At 38.5% G+C, this 20227-nt stretch overlaps 3 protein-coding genes across 5 annotated transcripts in view; 2 read left to right on the forward strand and 1 right to left on the reverse strand.

The window, feature by feature from the left end:
* The window catches only part of TOM1L1 (target of myb1 like 1 membrane trafficking protein), a 64354-nt gene extending 61133 nt beyond the window's left edge, over nucleotides 1-3221 (forward strand). The window contains exons 12-15 of the mRNA XM_063453479.1: nucleotides 1356-1461; nucleotides 1990-2068; nucleotides 2458-2513; nucleotides 3005-3221. Of these exons, the coding sequence (XP_063309549.1) occupies nucleotides 1356-1461; nucleotides 1990-2068; nucleotides 2458-2513; nucleotides 3005-3021 (258 nt within the window). The 3' untranslated portion in view covers nucleotides 3022-3221. The remainder of the gene's footprint in view (nucleotides 1-1355; nucleotides 1462-1989; nucleotides 2069-2457; nucleotides 2514-3004) is intronic.
* A 4757-nt stretch (nucleotides 3222-7978) lies between these two features.
* LOC134611916 (cytochrome c oxidase assembly protein COX11, mitochondrial) lies at nucleotides 7979-15157 on the reverse strand. The gene is made up of 4 exons (XM_063456234.1): nucleotides 14878-15157; nucleotides 12903-13058; nucleotides 9941-10066; nucleotides 7979-8364 (listed from the first exon to the last, which is right to left on the reverse strand). The coding sequence occupies exons 1-4, from the start codon at nucleotides 15121-15123 to the stop codon at nucleotides 8182-8184; spliced, it is 711 nt and encodes a 236-aa protein (XP_063312304.1). The 5' UTR covers nucleotides 15124-15157; the 3' UTR covers nucleotides 7979-8181.
* A 17-nt stretch (nucleotides 15158-15174) lies between these two features.
* The window catches only part of STXBP4 (syntaxin binding protein 4), an 82961-nt gene continuing 77908 nt past the window's right edge, over nucleotides 15175-20227 (forward strand). For 2 of the 3 annotated variants that reach the window (XM_063456230.1, XM_063456233.1), the window contains exon 1: nucleotides 15193-15234. The gene's annotated coding sequence lies outside the window, so the exon portion shown is untranslated. Of the gene's footprint in view, nucleotides 15235-20227 lie in introns of all 3 variants that reach the window. The other variant, XM_063456231.1, reaches the window with a different exon arrangement.

A 20227-nucleotide genomic window follows, 5' to 3' on the forward strand; every position in this document is an offset into this window, starting at 1 on the left:
TGCCCTAATTCAGCCAACTCCTTGGTTACTGCCCTTATTCAGCCAACTCCTTGGCTACTGCCCTAATACAGCCAACTCCTTGGTTACTGCCCTAATTCAGCCAACTCCTTGGTTACTGCCCTACTTCAGCCAACTCCTTGGTTACTGCCCTAATTCAGCCAGTCCCTGGTTACTGCCCTTATTCAACCAACTCCTTGGTTACTGCCCTTATTCAGCCAACTCCTTGGTTACTGCCCTAATTCATCCAGTCCCTGGTTACTGCCCTAATTCAGCCAACTCCATGGTTACTGCTCTAATTCAGCCAACTCCTTGGTTACTGCCCTAATTCAGCCAACTCCTTGGTTACTGCCCTTATTCAGCCAACTCCTTGGTTACTGCCCTAATTCAGCCAACTCCTTGGTTACTGCCCTAATTTAGCCAACTCCTTGGTTACTGCCCTAATTCAGCCAACTCCTTGGTTACTGCCCTAATTCAGCCAGTCCCTGGTTACTGCCCTTATTCAACCAACTCCTTGGTTACTGCCCTTATTCAGCCAACTCCTTGGTTACTGCCCTAATTCATCCAGTCCCTGGTTACTGCCTTAATTCAGCCAACTCCTTGGTTACTGCCCTTATTCAGCCAACTCCTTGGTTACTGCCCTAATTCATCCAGTCCCTGGTTACTGCCTTAATTCAGCCAACTCCGTGGTTACTGCTCTAATTCAGCCAACTCCTTGGTTACTGCCCTAATTCAGCCAACTCCTTGGTTACTGCCCTTATTCAGCCAACTCCTTGGTTACTGCCCTAATTCAGCCAACTCCTTGGTTACTGCCCTAATTCAGCCAACTCCTTGGTTACTGCCCTAATTCAGCCAACTCCTTGGTTACTGCCCTAATTCAGCCAGTCCCTGGTTACTGCCCTTATTCAACCAACTCCTTGGTTACTGCCCTTATTCAGCCAACTCCTTGGTTACTGCCCTAATTCAGCCAGTCCCTGGTTACTGCCCTAATTCAGCCAACTCCGTGGTTACTGCCCTAATTCAGCCAACTCCTTGGTTACTGCCCTAATTCAGCCAACTCCTTGGTTACTGCCCTTATTCAGCCAACTCCTTGGTTACTGCCCTAATTCAGCCAACTCCTTGGTTACTGCCCTTATTCGGCCAGTTCTTGGAAAGTTTATTGAGTTCTTCCAACTTGACTAAATTTTCCCAAATATTAACATATGGTTGCAACACGCCAATTCACTGTTTGGACGATAAACTAGATATTTTAAAACATTATATATGACTGCGGAACTATTTAAATGTTCCTTATTGAAAATCCCCCATTTTATGCTACTTTCCTATGATATTTCACTTTCTGAAACTCTCTTTTTTAGGTCAGCTTTTCAACTCCGCTTCTCCCAACAGTCCCAACATTGCCCCCCACCCTTGTAACTCTACCAAAGGAACAGCCACAGAATCCAGCGGCCGATCGCAAACCAGGTAAAGCAAACACTTGCTGCCTGAGGCATATTTACCTTAATAACCAGATGCAGACAGGCATTGAGATAAACAAGTAGTAAATAATAGACGTAGTATCAATATAAACCAACTTTCAGATACCAGAGAGGTATGACATCAGTGATGTGAAGTGGTTATGGTGCCTGAAATCTGTATGTATAACATTTCGCTTTGAAACACTTAAGATGAACCCTTTAGATGTCGGAGGTGCTTACAGCAGCATCACTGGGTTTCATTAGCCAGCCTAGAACAATGTAAGACAAAAGATGATCCGGCTGAGGGAGAACTTGGCCTCAACATTTTTTGTAATGTTGGCATTGGAGGAGTTCTATGTTTGACTGCTCAACATATGTGGGATACGATCCCACTTTCTATTTAACGCGTAGGGAAAATAATATTGCTAAACAATTTGCCGAACCATAAAAAAACCTGGACATTTGTGAATTTTATTGTGAGGATAAGCACAACGTAAAAATGAATGCCAAATCAAACTATTTTTTTTCCCCCCAGAAAATTCTAAGGAAAATTTAACAACAAACTACTATGAGCTGCTAGAATTCGATCCTCTTGTAGAAAACAGCCAAAAAGAGTGAGTGACTATAATGCATACTTTCTAATGTATAGAGAAAAAAAGGGTTTCTGGCTATAAAATAACGACATATGTTTTATAAATTCCCATTACCTTGAAGCATCCATTTTTGTTTGTTTGGTTTTTGAGATCTTAACCAATTAATTGTTCTTTAGAGATGAATGTATTGTCTCTGTATTCTATGATTCTGCCTGGTTCTGCCAAGGTCTCGTAATAAGGGCACCTATTACAGTGAGGGGCACTCTAACACAAAGCTGCTACAATCTCTCAGATAAAATATAGAACAAAGAAAAGACAATCAGTCGCCACATTCCGTGGTCCCGCTGTAAATAATGGGATGTGTTTGTGAACCATTTCACTAATTATTCATATTCTGTTCTTCGTTTTAGCGTTGTGTATGAAGAGGTTGATACATCTCTGTGGAACTCGGGACAAAAGAAAACGGGTAAAATTATTTATTACATCAGAGCTATTAACATCTTTGGATTGTTATCTCACATGATCACACAATCTCCGTAGTTGTGCCATGGCTACAATAGCTGCTCTACTATAATCTGACATATTACACTATATCATTATATTACATATCTCTTCCATAAATCAGTTACTGTATTCACCTTGAATCAATATCTCAAAAAAGAGCTGACAATGTGTTAGACATTGTATAACGGAGTCCATTTGATTCCTCTCTAAGGACTTAGACCTGACGTCTAATTTTTGTAATTGCAAAAAACAAAGCACTAGATGTCAGCTGCTGCATTGAAAGCTCACAAAGCAAAACTTAAAATCAGAAAAAAGTGAAAAGTGGGCAAAGTTTGAAGTAGAAAACCGTGATCATAGGAACTCTCTCTGCAGATACACTGCCACTTTTATTACTAAAGTTATTTGAATATTTACATTAATGCATGTTATTGTTTCTCCCATTTAATGTTATAGTTCCTTTGCTGCAATAAGAAACTCAAAGGATGACATGTTCAATATCATAACCTTAAAAAGATGGCTCTCCCACGCTGCGGACCCTGCACTCTGTGCTCCCAGGAGGTACAAACGACTCTGCGAGGTCGGAAGACAGCCTCAGGTGTACAAAATATGATCTTCACATTGGAATCGCAACTTAACTCAGGTCATCATAAAGGAGATATACCAACTGGAACAGTTTATCTGACTCTCTAATTAAGCCAATCTCCCATTTACTGTAAACTGTTTATTAATAATCTCATTTCTGTATCCTTTAACTGTATTCATTCTCACACTTACCTGTAAAAGAAGCATCACCTGATGTCCCTGCTTGTAAATAATATATTGCCCATGGGTCCCACATCTGCAATCCGTTTCTTACGGGCAGTAACACAATGAAAATAACTGATACTGAGCTTTGTTCTTGACTTGCAATTCATGGAATTAACCAGCACACCCAGGGTTTATAGGAGTTCTCATCGAATGCCTTTGGCAGCTATCCTAGATGCTATCCTAGATCACTGTAAGAGACAGGCCTAAAATATATTGGTATCTTTTTACACCATAAAAAAATCCTTAAAAGAACACCAATCATACATTTCTAACACTATGGTGTTCTACTCACTATTTAGACACACCTGCCTCCTCGTCTTCTCACTTAATCCAATGCTTCTCATAGAGAAGTACTGGGTAAGAGAAGCATCAATAATGAATGACGAAGTACTGGGTAAGAGAAGCATCAATAACTCATGGCGAAGTATTGAATCCAGCCACTAGATGTCAGTAAGGCAGCCACTAGAGAAGTGTTTAGTCCTGAGATGTAAACATGTACAAAAAAAAGCAATGTTTAACAGCGCAGAACAAAATCGACAGTTCCATTGTACGCCCACCACTGCAGGGAGGTTAAGTTATCTGGGTGCCTATAATTATCTTTTAAAGGGACACTATAGTCTCCAGAACAACTACAGCTTAGTGTACATTATACAGCTTATTGTATTTGTTCTGGTGAGTAGAATCATTCCCTGCAGGCTTATTACAGTAAACACTATTTTCAGAGAAAATGCAGTATTTACATTACAGCCTAGTGATAACTTCACTGGCCACTCCTCAGATGGTTGCTAGAGGTTCTTCCTGGGGCAGTGCTGCACAGTGTGACACATTCAGTGTGGCCATCCTCTGCATGCAGACACTGAACTTTCCTCTGCCCCTGATCTGATCCTTATAGTAAAGCATTGTGATTGGCTTTGAGCAACACTTCGGATCATGTCAGCCAAGCAGGCAGATCAATGGCAGAGCGAGCACCAGCAGACTGGAATAAAGATATTACTATATTTAGCAGGGCCTGATGGTGGTTTTAACACTATAGGATCAAGAATATATGTTTGTAGCATTCCTTTAAATTTATGAAAAATAAATTAAGAGGAGAAGTTATCACAGCGACATGATAAGAAAGGTGGAGCAATAGAATGAAGGCACGGATTTCTACTTTTAGAACTCTGGACCATGTTTCAGATTGTTCCACTTTCCCAAATCCTACCCGCAACCTTTATTCAATATGAAAGTCAGCATTTTTAATATGTTAATTTTTTTTATACCACATTTATTGCACGCATCCCCTGAGATATGGTGATCATTTATATTATTTCATTAGCACGGCATACCTTTATTAAATGATGCAACTTAATCCCTCTCCTTTAACATACGTCACTAAACCAGATGTTGCCTAACAAAAATTTTAAGTTCATAAGAAAAGAGCTGATTCCAGTCTCACCTCTTTAATCTACAATTTAGCACCATGCATCATCACCTGTCTAACCTTGTTGGCATTTAAGTACCTTTTTCTTTTAATTTAACATTTTTTTAAAATGTAAAACCTTGCGCATATATCAATGAAATTAGAAACTACTTGAGTTTGTTTAAAAAAAAAAAAGTAAAAATAACACAGATGCACATTTTAGTGATGACCAAATGGCCATAGACATGTGGTTGTTATATACCAAAATGTGAAATGTGTGTGTGTGTAACTTTCATGAAAACAATTCAACTTGTGTGATCACTAAAATGTGCATTTGTGATATCTTTCCATTATTATAAACCCCTCAGTGATTTCGAATTTCATTGATCTATGCACAAAGGTTTACATTTTTAAAAAGGTGTTTTTAGAAAAAAAAGAAATAAAAAAATTGGAATTATATGAATTTGTCTTCTAGGAATATTAGAAACAACAAAATCAGCAAGCAAGCTGTGCAAAGAAAGGAGATCGAGTCTAATTGGTCAAACAGAACATCAGCTTTATTCTGATTTAAGCAAGGTTATTTACTAAAATGAATTCAGATTTAACACCAAAGTAGCCAAGCTGGATGCAGAGCTGTTTTGGAGATTTTTATTTTGTAGGTCAGCGATTTTTAACTTGACTTTAACTAGAATAAACATGTTTTTTTCGATAAAAACTTATGTTGACGTGTCACAGATAATATATGTGTTATTAATTATTCTCTTAAAGTTGGCCTCTCCTTATATAAAACCCGCACAGCCTTAGAGTTACTCCAAGCACTATAACCACTACATGCAGATAGCGCTATTCCCCGCTAATGGGGCAATCGTTCCGCTACGATTTCCCTCTTGCCTGAGTTCCGCAAGGGCGAAGCCTCAAATGACGGTGGCTGAACCGCTTTGGGCTTCTGCAGAGCTGATTGCAGTAGCCCTCTAAACACCGTCTATATATTGCATTAGTCATTTTTTTTAAAGCTTCAGTAATTAACTCTTGTTTAATAACCTATTTACAGACTTTTCCATTGCGTGTCAAATTTTACCCATCATGCATCGGACATGTTCCTATTGGCCACACATTTCATACCCATGTAATATTTCTGCCAATTGAATGGGATTTAAAATTTTAGGCCAAATATCTAAATTGAAAGCACATATTACTAAGAAATTTACAATATGGCTTTTATGGTTTCAAATTCCCCAGCAAGTCTCATTTTAGTGAGTAACCTGCTAGATGTGCAGGTAGTGTTTTCATTACCAATGTTTATGTACGTTGTGTCTTTAATGAAAAAAAAAAAAAAAATAGACAATAATAGATTCTTTCCTTTGTGGAATGTGGTAAATCGAATATTTTTCCATTTCAAACAGCACTTTCATTCCTACGGGTTTTCTTTTTAAATAAAAACTGATGGGAACTATTTCAAACGTCACTGAATGTGCATTTAAATTGTGCTTGAATGTGTGTATATATTTATATATATAAAAAAGTAACCGGCTTTAATATTTCTAGAAACGCAAAGTGTTCTTGAAAAGCACATAATTTATATTGATTTTATTGCATTAATGAAATAAATTTTAATTTAAAAAAAACTTTAGATTTGTATTATATTTTACTTGCAGGAGACCAAACCTGAAAGAATATAGAGGACCTTGGCGGTCAAAATCCAATAAATATAATGTTTAATGGCAGCCAATGGTGATGTATCAATGTCACAAGAGAATCCCAGATTTCAGGAATGGAATGTCACATTCCATCACTGGGGGTACAAAATCAGAACAGGAGGTGGGGGAATCAGCAATGATAACATCAGCATGATGCATTCACAGCCGTACACACACTCTGATATGGATTAACAAAGCATATAGCAAATCCAGATACAGCAGCTGGTCAGAGACTTGTTTACAGATTTCTTCCGTACTATAAAGCTGAATATCAAACTATGAACAGATTTCTATAAAAAAATACACCTTTCAAAGCACAGGAGATGAAGGAAATCTGATAAATCGTCCTACAGCAAAAAACGATACCAGCTTCCATAGCAATAATTCCAAAAAGAACCTTTTGAATTAATCAGGTTTGCGATTAAATATCCGTAACTAGCATTAATTTGTGTTAATTTGCAAGTTTGTGTCACATGTCCAATTAATGGAAGTTCTCCATACAGTGAGATTGCTTTACCTCAATAAATTTCCTGCCTTTCCATTAACCTTGGGCTACGGGTGACTAAGACTGTTTATTACAAATAATGCAGAGCAGAGTTTCTCAAACTACGGGTATCTGAGGATTCACTCTAAAATGCCCCTCCCCCCTCACTCTGCACCATACGGCATGGTCCAAGCAAATTAATACAACCAGTACATTGCAATCCCAAGCCTAATATCACTATTTGAAAATTGGCTTTCCCTCAAGGTTCCATGCGCTAGCTCAGAAATTCAACATCAAGAAGTGCCATCAGCCCAGCGTTTAACCCCAATTCCCAGAGAGCTACTGATCCTGGAGAAAGCTTATTCTCTCCAATAGCTCAAGGTGGGAATATCCTATGAAAAATATGCATCTTTCAAACAAGCTTTAAGAAGTTACGGTCAGTAAATAAACACTAAACATAATGTCAATTGTTTTTTGGGTTTTAAATATTATGGACCAACGCTGTCCTCCACAGACTGCAATTAATTGTTTAGATATCACTCCCCACAGCCCAGGAAGTCATAGATATTGCCTCAATCCAAGAACATGACATACATTGCAGTACATTTATTATCAGTTACAATGTTATGAATTCCAATATTATGGGCAAATTGGAACCATGCAGTTGCACAGACTGCAACAGAAGAACTTAGAAATCAGTGTGGATTTTTTTTAAAGATGTGAATCCAACAATTACAGCTCTATACAATCACATAACCGCAATAAATCTATATTACTGGAGAAGGTATGAGTAAACGCCAATCTGTATATCAGAAACTGCTTTATTTACTGATAGCATGACAGTAAAATGCCCATTCTCTGTGCCAGTTCTCACTGTCACTCCCTCAGCACTCAGCAACCCTTACACACAGTATTGTGTATAATGCAGTGTGACTTCCAACCACACCATATAAATCACAATAACAGCGATACATTCCCTGATAAATCAATAAAAATACTCTAGTATTTACAAAAATAATTACTTGATTCATAATATATATATATATATATGTAGTGAAGTCATGAGACATTTACTCTGTAATAACACAGACATTTAGTCAGACCATTCTGTAAAAAAAAGGGCATCTTCTGTACCCGCAGTTTTATTTTCCATATAAATTAGAATAGGGGGCGTGTTAAGTCACTGTCTGTTAATATATTATGGTACAAAGACCAACAAGATTTATTCTTCGTCCAGCGATCAGCTGTACCCAGGTAACGGCAATTTTTGACCTTCTTTGGCTTCAAAAAAGGTGTAAGATAACATTATTGTGTCCACTTTCACCATGCGGGGGTCTTCTGCGAATTCTGGGTCAATATAGAAAAACACAGGCATGTCGACTTCTTCGTGGGGATTCAGCCGCTGCTCCTCAAAGCAAAAGCACTAAAAAGCAGAGAAGAAATTTTCATTACTTTTTTTAATATACCAGTAAAAGAATAAATTGTCAGATTATTACTCAAATGGCTGCAGGGCACCAACAAGCTCTGTCTGGCACTGCATGTTTCCAACAGGATGTCCAAGGATCCTGAGAAATTTAAGAAACTGTACGCAAGAAAGAATTTAAACTCAGGACAGAGAATTATCATACATGGTTATATAGAACATTTTATTTCACGGTGTGCAAACGCACAATACTATTTTTTCTTATTTTATATGTTGATTGATACTGGTTTAATACTATCAGTGCACTTTATCACACACGGACCATATACCCAGAGCTATATAACTATATCCGATAAGAGTGTTAATAAGAAGAAATTGACAGAGGATTATTAGAAATACAGTCTAAAAAGCCAGCAGTGTGATTTGCTCCAATTTGGGAAGCATCATACAGCTATATAAATATAGTAAATTAAAGCAGGGATCATGTGAGTGAAGACAGCAAGATTTGTGGAGCTCTACTGCCCCCTGCTGGAAAATTATAGGGAATCAAAATCCCTTGTTGGAAGACGAACAGGGATATTTACTAACATGAGAATTCAAAGCGAATGTTAAGGCCAAAATAGCCAAACTAGAAACATTCTCTAAGACACCTATACCTTTAGTTTGGCTGCTCTGAACTTATACTTTAAATTCCCTTTGAATTCTTACGTTCATAAATAACCAGATAATTTCACAAGTCGAAACATCAATTTGTAGAGAATTAAACTTAATTACAACATTTAGGGTAAAATGGCTGTTTTGGAAAAAAAAATTCTCCAACCTGGCCATAGTCACAACTTGGCTATTTATAGAAATCCCTTGTGTGTACCAATGCAATACTCTGTATATGACCCTGAAGATCCATGAACGCTTTTCAAGTTATAGACATGTAGATACTAAAGTTTCATCGCTGCAATATTAAAGGGACACTATAGTCACCTGAACAACTTTACAAGTTTAATGAAGCAGTTTTGCTGTATAGAACATGCCCCTGCAGCCTCACTGCTCAATCCTCTGCCATTTAGGAGTCAAATCCCCTTGTTTATAAACCCTAGTCACACCTCCCTGCATGTGACTTGCACAGCCTTCCATAAACACTTCCTGTAAAGAGAGCCCTATTTAGGCTCTTCATTGCAAGTTCTGTTTAATTAAGATTTTCTTATCCCCTGCTATGTTAATAGCTTGCTATACCCTGCAAGAGCCTCCTGTATGTGATTAAAGTTCAATTTAGAGATTGAGATACAATTATTTATGGTAAATTACATATGTTTGAAAGTGAAACCAGTTTTTTTTTTTTCACTTTCAAACATATGTAATCATAGCCAGGGTAGGTGTGGCTAGGGCTGCATAAACAGAAGCAAAGTGATGCAACTCTTAAATGACAATGAATGGAGCAGTGAAATTGCAGGGGAATGATCTATACACTAAAACTGCTTTATTTAGCTAAAGTAATTTCTGTGACTATAGTGTTCCTTTAATCATGCTTCACTCAAGAAAATGTTATTTATTTTTACACCGCATACTCTCTGTACATTACCTGGATTTTATTAAAATATTGTCCAGCTTCGTAGGGAATCACATTATAAGTTGAAATGCCTATCACTGGTTGATCTGTAGAATTCTTTGCTCTATAAAATGCTAAAGCAGTTTCACCAGGAACAACCTAAGAGTCAAACGGGAAAGAGATACAAGAAAAGTGTCATGAGCACGCATTATTTAAGAGGCAAACATCTTCTCTGAAGAAAAAACATGGCAGGACTGATTGGGTGGCGAGTGTCCGTATATCTATGGCAGGACTGATTGGGTGGCGAGTGTCCGTATATCTATGGCAGTACTGATTGGGTGGCGAGTGGCCGTATATCTATGGCAGGACTGATTGAGTGGCGAGTGGCCGTATATCTATGGCAGAACTGATTGGGTGGCGAGTGGCCGTATATCTATGGCAGGACTGATTGGGTGGCGAGTGTCCGTATATCTATGGCAGTACTGATTGGGTGGCGAGTGGCCGTATATCTATGGCAGGACTGATTGAGTGGCGAGTGGCCGTATATCTATGGCAGAACTGATTGGGTGGCGAGTGGCCGTATATCTATGGCAGAACTGATTGAGTGGCGAGTGTCCGTATATCTATGGCAGGACTGATTGGGTGGCGAGTGTCCGTATATCTATGGCAGGACTGATTGGGTGGCGAGTGTCCGTATATCTATGGGTGGACTGATTGAGTGGCGAGTGTCCATATATCTTTGGCAGGACTGATTGGGTGGCGAGTGTCCTTATATCTGCTAACTGGCACAATAAGTTAAAAAGCTCAAATGTACTGAGGCTTGGACACCGGTTATTTAGTAGGATTGAACACACAGTCTCCTATTATACCTGCTCATTTATACTTGTATGTTTTTTTTTTAAAGTATCTGTTCATTTTGGTCATTGTATCCATCTTTCAGAAAACCTCAATAAAAATTCATTGACATGAAAAAAAAAAAGTTTCAATAAAATAGTAAAAATGGGGCGTGGCCAAAAGAGAAGACGTGTTTACACAGAGCTCTGTTCCAGATATCAGAAAAAGCTGCTTTAAACACGGAAAACAAAACCCATAACACGCTGAGTGACAACCGCCCTCACACAGAAGACACTATGGGGCGAAAAAACAAAAAACCTTGCCCCCCAGAGGCTCCAAAAATGCAGGATATCAGATCTTTCTATCTTTTGAGAGACCTACACCACAGGCCCAAGCCAAAATGGCGCCCGACCCGCCTAGCGAAGATGAGGCCTTGGAGAACTACCAAGAGGAGGAGGAAGCCCCTGCCTCACAGTCGGAGGGGACCCCCTCTAATGAGTCAGATGAGGATTCCTCACCGGCAACAAAGAGACATTAAAAATCTCCTGCTGGATATGCGGCGTGTGTGGAAGGCTGACCTCTTAGACACACGCACGGAAATAGGGACCCTCAAACAACGGGTCACGGCGATCGAGACAAAAGAAGCAGCCAGAGACCAGAGTGTGCAAGACACCCACAATAATCTGCAAGCATTAACAGAACAAGTACAGAAACTTACCAAGTCGCTGTTAGTGATGGAGTCCAGACACAGACGGAAGAACATCCGCGGCATTCCGGAGCATATTGAGGGGGACACAGCACTGCCCTTCCTTCGACGCTTCATGGCCTCGCTGGGCATAGGGGGCAACACGAGCTCAGAGGCACTAAAGTCAGCGTTCCGGGTCCGCAAATCCGCAGCTGCCCCAGCGGATGCCCCAAGAGACGTAATTGCCACGACCAAAGACATTGCAATCCGTCTGCGATCATGGCCAAATCGAGAGAGCTGGGAACCATACACTTCGAAGGCTGTGACATAGCCATATACGGGGACCTCCCTTTTGCCGTCCTCGCAGTCAAAAGACAGCTAACACCGGTGGCCCGACAGCTGAGAGGCGCGCGGATCAGATATCGGTGGGGGGGTGGATGGCTCCCTCCTTGGTAGCACAAGGAAACGACATACTCACCCTCTCCTCTCCTGAGAACAAAGAGACTTTCCTCCAAAAACTGACATTAAGCACAACTATCCCAGCGAAAGTCCAGAAGCCAGGAACAGGCACACAGGGACCCACCAGAGTTCACCCATTAAACCCGCAGGCTCGACTCCTAGTTAAACCACGCCACCTGTAGACACACCACACTCATAGAGGCCCTTTGAGGTTACTAGTAACTTGATAGCGAGACACACAATAGTTGCCCAACATTTTACAAATATGAACCCACTGGATGCCTATTAAGCAGTGGCCAAACCCTCTCAATGACCTATGACATAGAGCCATACTTCCCAATGTGCAATAGAGGGGCCAAATTAAGAATGAACGAGGGGTACTCCTATATTTATCCATAAGGCTCAGTACGGTCAAACCCATACAGCGAACCATTTGACTGCCACTAATCCACATGTTGCCTATTCATTGTTTTAATGCACCAGAGTTAATATGTGAACTTTATAACTTCTTTAATTACGTACCAGATGTATTTTACATTGTGAAAACACCAATAAAATACAAATTTAAAAATAAAAATAGTAAAAATGTTTGACCTCTAAAGAAAGCATTTACAAAGTCACATCAACATAAAACAGCTCAAGGGTTAAGATCCAGGAATGGCTGAGGCATGACTACAAGCTCCAGGGAATTGTACAGCACCAGACAAACGAGCTGCAGGCACATAGCAATGCGCATGTACACATGAAACTCTACAGACCATGCCGGTAACATCTATTGTAAAGTGTAATTTCATGCTATACAATACAATCTATCAGATTAGATTAGCACATCCAAATAATCCCGAGCCTGCTTACGATAAACTCTTGAATAACCCCATGTCGGGTTATAATAAAATCTAACTAATCAGATGGCAGTATATAATACAGTCTGAACATTCCAGCCATATTGGATCCAATCATGGCATTCAGTAATTTAGCTTTGACATTTAGTTACCCTATATGACTTAATAAACATACATAGACTTCAGTTTGTTGCGGCCTAAAATTCCAGTGAAGGCTGGCGTGTACATCTGCGTTGAAACTGATTTTAATAACACGGTCTTTTACAGGCTCCATCTTCTCAACCTGCTCAGAATCATGTCCGGATACTGCTGTCCCACCCAGTCCGGTCGCCTGAATAATAAAACAAGCAAGAAATGAAAGAGAGAATATAAAATACACATTCCACAAACTAGTAACACTATAACGTTATAATGTATATGGATTATATATTGCATGATCTGTATTGTGAGGACAATAATAGTTTAGTGAATTGGCCGGGGGTTACCTGGCAGTATAGTGTATTGAGGGTTTACCTGGCAGTATAGGGTATTGAGGGGTTACCTGGCAGTATAGGGTATTGAGGGGTTACCTGGCAGTATAGGGTATTGAGGGGCTGTTACAGGGTATTAGGGGTGTTACCTGGCAGTATAGTGTATTGGCCGGGGGTTACCTGGCAGTATAGTGTATTGGCCGGGGGTTACCTGGTAGTATAGTGTATTGGCCGGGGGTTACCTGGCAGTATAGTGTATTGGTCGGGGGTTACCTGGCAGTATAGTGTATTGGCCGGGGGTTACCTGGCAGTATAGTGTATTGGCCGGGGGTTACCTGGCAGTATAGTGTATTGGCCGGGGGTTACCTGGCAGTATAGTGTATTGGCCGGGGGTTACCTGGCAGTATAGTGTATTGGCCGGGGGTTACCTGGCAGTATAGTGTATTGGCCGGGGGTTACCTGGCAGTATAGTGTATTGGCCGGGGGTTACCTGGCAGTATAGTGTATTGGCCGGGGGTTACCTGGCAGTATAGTGTATTGGCCGGGGGTTACCTGGCAGTATAGTGTATTGGCCGGCGGTTACCTGGCAGTATAGTGTATTGGCCGGCGGTTACCTGGCAGTATAGTGTATTGGCCGGGGGTTACCTGGCAGTATAGTGTATTGGCCGGGGGTTACCTGGCAGTATAGTGCATTGGGGGGTTACCTGGCAGTATAGTGCATTGGGGGGGGGGGTATTGCCTGGCAGTATAGTGTATTGGGGGGGGGTATTGCCTGGCAGTATAGTGTATTGGGGGGGGGGTATTGCCTGGCAGTATAGTGTATTGGGGGGGGTATTGCCTGGCAGTATAGTGTATTGGGGGGTTACCTGGCAGTATAGTGTATTGGGGGGTTACCTGGCAGTATAGTGTATTGGGGGGGTATTGCCTGGCAGTATAGTGTATTGGGGGGGTATTGCCTGGCAGTATAGTGTATTGGGGGGGTATTGCCTGGCAGTATAGTGTATTGGGGGGTTACCTGGCAGTATAGTATATTGGGGGGTTACCTGGCAGTATAGTATATTGGGGGGCTGTTACTGGGTATTGGGGGGCTGTTACTGGGTATTGGGGGGCTGTTACTGGGTATTGGGGGGCTGTTACTGGAAATTGGGGGGCTGTTACTGGAAATTGGGGGGCTGTTACTGGAAATTGGGGGGCTGTTACTGGAAATTGGGGGGCTGTTACTGGTTACTGGGGGGCTGTTACTGGGTATTGGGGGGCTGTTACTGGGTATTGGGGGGGCTGTTACTGGGTATTGGGGGGGCTGTTACTGGGTATTGGGGGGGCTGTTACTGGGTATTGGGGGGGCTGTTACTGGGTATTGGGGTGTATTTGAGGGTCTGTTACTGGGTATTGGGGTACTGGCCGGGTATTGGGGTCTGTTACTGGATATTGGGGTGTATTTGAGGGTCTGTTACTGGGTATTGGGGGGGCTGTTACTGGGTATTGGGGTACTGGCCGGGTATTGGGGTCTGTTACTGGGTATTGGGGTGTATTTGAGGGTCTGTTACTGGGTATTGGGGGGGCTGTTACTGGGTATTGGGGTACTGGCCGGGTATTGGGGTCTGTTACTGGGTATTGGGGTGTATTTGAGGGTCTGTTACTGGGTATTGGGGTACTGGCCGGGTATGGGGGGGGTATTACCTGGCAGTAGAGCCGGTAGAGGGGCACGGCAGCATAGGCCGCTCCCAGCATGCCCAGCCCGGCGGCGGCCACGTAGGTCAGGACAGTGCGGTTCCGGTTCTTCCATTGCTGCTCCTGGTTCCGGGTAAACGGGTTCCCCGCCCTCAGACCCCTGGCTCCCAGGGGCCCCCCGGCAGCGCTCCGGCTCCGCGCGCACACTGACCCCCACCCGCGACCCCGACATCCCAGCCGGCAGAGCAAAAACATGGCGGCCGGTCACCTGACCCGGAAATAACAGCCACTTCCGGTGACGTCACTGACAGCTGGATCCGGCAACTTCCGGCGAGAAACATCGGCCGAGAGAGACCGGAGAGAGAGGTGAGAGCGGCCCCCGGGGGCCAGACCTGCCCACACACTGCACCATAACCACTGCACGTCACCGCCCGTCACAGCCCGCGGTGGTTATGGTGCCTGCAGTATATATCCACCCACTGTACAGCGCCACGGAGTCTGAGAGCGCTATAATAATAATAAATTATAAATAATAATAATAATAATATATTATATCCAGCTCTCACTCTATACACTGTCACTGCCTGTATAATAATAATAATAATAATATCAGATCTCACTCTATACACTGTCACTGTCTGTATAATAATAATAATAATAATATATTATATCCAGCTCTCACTCTATACACTGTCACTGCCTGTATAATAATAATAATTAATAATATCAGATCTCACTCTATACACTGTCACTGTCTGTATAATAATAATAATAATAATATATTATATCCAGCTCTCACTCTATACACTGTCACTGCCTGTATAATAATAATAATAATAATATAATAATAATAATATATTATATCCAGCTCTCACTCTATACACTGTCACTGCCTGTATAATAATAATAATAATAATAATATATTATATCCAGCTCTCACTCTATACACTGTCACTGTCTGTATAATAATAATAATAATAATATAATATTATATCCAGCTCTCACTCTATACACTGTCACTGCCTGTATAATAATAATAATAATAATATATTATATCCAGCTCTCACTCTATACACTGTCACTGCCTGTATAATAATAATAATAATAATATAATAATAATAATATATTATATCCAGCTCTCACTCTATACACTGTCACTGCCTGTATAATAATAATAATAATAATAATATAATATTATATCCAGCTCTCACTCTATACACTGTCACTGTCTGTATAATAATAATAATAATAATATAATATTATATCCAGCTCTCACTCTATACACTGTCTGTATAATAATAATAATAATAATATATTATATCCAGCTCTCACTCTATACACTGTCACTGCCTGTATAATAATAATAATAATAATAATAATATATTATATCCAGCTCTCACTCTATACACTGTCACTGCCTGTATAATAATAATAATAATAATATAATATTATATCCAGCTCTCACTCTATACACTGTCACTGTCTGTATAATAATAATAATAATAATATAATATTATATCCAGCTCTCACTCTATACACTGTCACTGTCTGTATAATAATAATAATAATATATTATATCCAGCTCTCACTCTATACACTGTCACTGCCTGTATAATAATAATAATAATAATAATAATATATTATATCCAGCTCTCACTCTATACACTGTCACTGCCTGTATAATAATAATAATAATAATATAATATTATATCCAGCTCTCACTCTATACACTGTCACTGCCTGTATAATAATAATAATAATAATATAATATTATATCCAGCTCTCACTCTATACACTGTCACTGTCTGTATAATAATAATAATAATAATATAATATTATATCCAGCTCTCACTCTATACACTGTCACTGTCTGTATAATAATAATAATAATAATATATTATATCCAGCTCTCACTCTATACACTGTCACTGCCTGTATAATAATAATAATAATAATAATAATAATATAATATATTATATCCAGCTCTCACTCTATACACTGTCACTGTCTGTATAATAATAATAATAATAATATATTATATCCAGCTCTCACTCTATACACTGTCACTGTCTGTATAATAATAATAATATATTATATCCAGCTCTCACTCTATACACTGTCACTGTCTGTATAATAATAATAATATATTATATCCAGCTCTCACTCTATACACTGTCACTGTCTGTATAATAATAATAATAATAATATAATATTATATCCAGCTCTCTCTCTATACATTGTCACTGTCTGTATAATAATAATAATAATATATTATATCCAGCTCTCACTCTATACACTGTCACTGCCTGTATAATAATAATAATAATATATTATATCCAGCTCTCACTCTATACACTGTCACTGTCTGTATAATAATAATAATAATAATATATTATATCCAGCTCTCACTCTATACACTGTCACTGTCTGTATAATAATAATAATATATTATATCCAGCTCTCACTCTATACACTGTCACTGTCTGTATAATAATAATAATAATAATATAATATTATATCCAGCTCTCTCTCTATACATTGTCACTGTCTGTATAATAATAATAATATATTATATCCAGCTCTCACTCTATACACTGTCACTGCCTGTATAATAATAATAATAATAATAATATATTGTATCCAGCTCTCACTCTATACACTGTCACTGCCTGTATAATAATAATAATAATAATAATATATTATATCCAGCTCTCACTCTATACACTGTTACTGTCTGTATAATAATAATAATAATATATTATATCCAGCTCTCACTCTATACACTGTCACTGCCTGTATAATAATAATAATAATAATAATAAATTATATCCAGCTCTCCCTCTATACATTGTCACTGTCTGTATAATAATAATAATATATTATATCCAGCTCTCACTCTATACACTGTCACTGCCTGTATAATAATAATAATAATATAAATATATTATATCCAGCTCTCACTCTATACACTGTCACTGTCTGTATAATAATAATAATAATAATATATTATATCCAGCTCTCACTCTATACACTGTCACTGTCTGTATAATAATAATAATAATAATAATAATAATATATTATATCCAGCTCTCACTCTATACACTGTCACTGTCTGTATACTAATAATAATAATAATAATATATTATATCCAGCTCTCACTCTATACACTGTCTGTATAATAATAATAATAATAATATAATATTATATCCAGCTCTCTCTCTATACACTGTCACTGTCTGTATAATAATAATAATAATAATAAATTATAAATAATAATAATAATAATATATTATATCCAGCTCTCACTCTATACACTGTTACTGTCTGTATAATAATAATAATATATTATATCCAGCTCTCACTCTATACACTGTCACTGCCTGTATAATAATAATAATATATTATATCCAGCTCTCACTCTATACACTGTCACTGTCTGTATAATAATAATAATAATAATATATTATATCCAGCTCTCACTCTATACACTGTCACTGTCTGTATAATAATAATAATAATAATATATTATATCCAGCTCTCACTCTATACACTGTCACTGTCTGTATAATAATAATAATAATAATAATAATAATAATATATTATATCCAGCTCTCACTCTATACACTGTCACTGTCTGTATACTAATAATAATAATAATAATATATTATATCCAGCTCTCACTCTATACACTGTCACTGTCTGTATAATAATAATATAATATTATATCCAGCTCTCTCTCTATACACTGTCACTGTCTGTATAATAATAATAATAATAATAAATTATAAATAATAATAATAATAATATATTATATCCAGCTCTCACTCTATACACTGTTACTGTCTGTATAATAATAATAATATATTATATCCAGCTCTCACTCTATACACTGTCACTGCCTGTATAATAATAATAATATATTATATCCAGCTCTCACTCTATACACTGTCACTGTCTGTATAATAATAATAATAATATATTATATCCAGCTCTCACTCTATACACTGTCACTGTCTGTATAATAATAATAATAATAATATATTATATCCAGCTCTCACTCTATACACTGTCACTGTCTGTATACTACTACTAATAATAATAATATATTATATCCAGCTCTCACTCTATACACTGTCACTGTCTGTATAATAATAATAATAATAAATTATATCCAGCTCTCACTCTATACACTGTCACTGCCTGTATAATAATAATAATAATAATAATAATAATATATTATATCCAGCTCTCACTCTATACACTGTCACTGTCTGTATAATAATAATAATAATAATAATATATTATATCCAGCTCTCACTCTATACACTGTCACTGTCTGTATAATAATAATAATATATTATATCCAGCTCTCACTCTATACACTGTCACTGTCTGTATAATAATAATAATAATAAATTATATCCAGCTCTCACTCTATACACTGTCACTGTCTGTATAATAATAATAATAATAAATTATATCATTGGGGCAACAACAGATTGATTTTCTTATTGATTGCATCAGATGGACTTTAGAGAACAATTATTTCTGGTTCAATTCCCAATTTTTTTTACAGCTCAGGGGGACCGCGATGGGCAGTACCTATGCGCCCAGTTATGCCAATTTATTTATGGCCCACTGGGAACAGAGTTATATCTATGGGCAGCATGACTGGAGCGCACGGGTACGAGCCTATCGCAGGTACATCGATGATATGATTTTTATTTGGGATGGACCAGAAAAGGATTTTAACGATTTTTTATGTTTTATGAATAATAATATGTGGGGCATTCACCTCACGAGTCTTTTTAGTTATGAGTCCATTGATTTTTTAGATCTTAAGATTTTTGTTGATGGAGGAGTCCTCAAGACGGAAACCCTTTTCAAGAAGGTAGATGTCAACGGATATGTGACCTATAGCAGTGGGCATTATTCCCCATGGTTAAATAATATACCTAAGGGCCAACTCCTAAGATTGAAGCGAAACTGTACGGAAGAGACTAGATATCAGGAGCAAGCACAGGATCTTTTGAAAAAATTTAAAGAGAAACAATATCCAGAAGAAATTTTAGAAAAAGCTCTCAACGAGGTGAAAGGGAGAACACAGCGGGAACTGATAGATCGAGTACAGGAACAGAACAGAGATACAGATGGTTTTAAAGATGTTTTAGTGTTTGATTTTAATGACCAACATAGATCGGTCAAACACATAATAAAGAAATATTGGCCAATATTGAAAACGGATAAAGAATTGGGAGATCTACTACCACCTGAACCTAAAGTCACCTTTCGAGGGGCGCCTAGTCTAAGAAGTGCTTTAGTACATAGTTTTTATAAGGAAAAAACAAAGAGACCACCT

Source organism: Pelobates fuscus, chromosome 5 (assembly GCF_036172605.1).
Source record: "Pelobates fuscus isolate aPelFus1 chromosome 5, aPelFus1.pri, whole genome shotgun sequence".
NCBI classification, from domain to species: domain Eukaryota; kingdom Metazoa; phylum Chordata; class Amphibia; order Anura; family Pelobatidae; genus Pelobates; species Pelobates fuscus.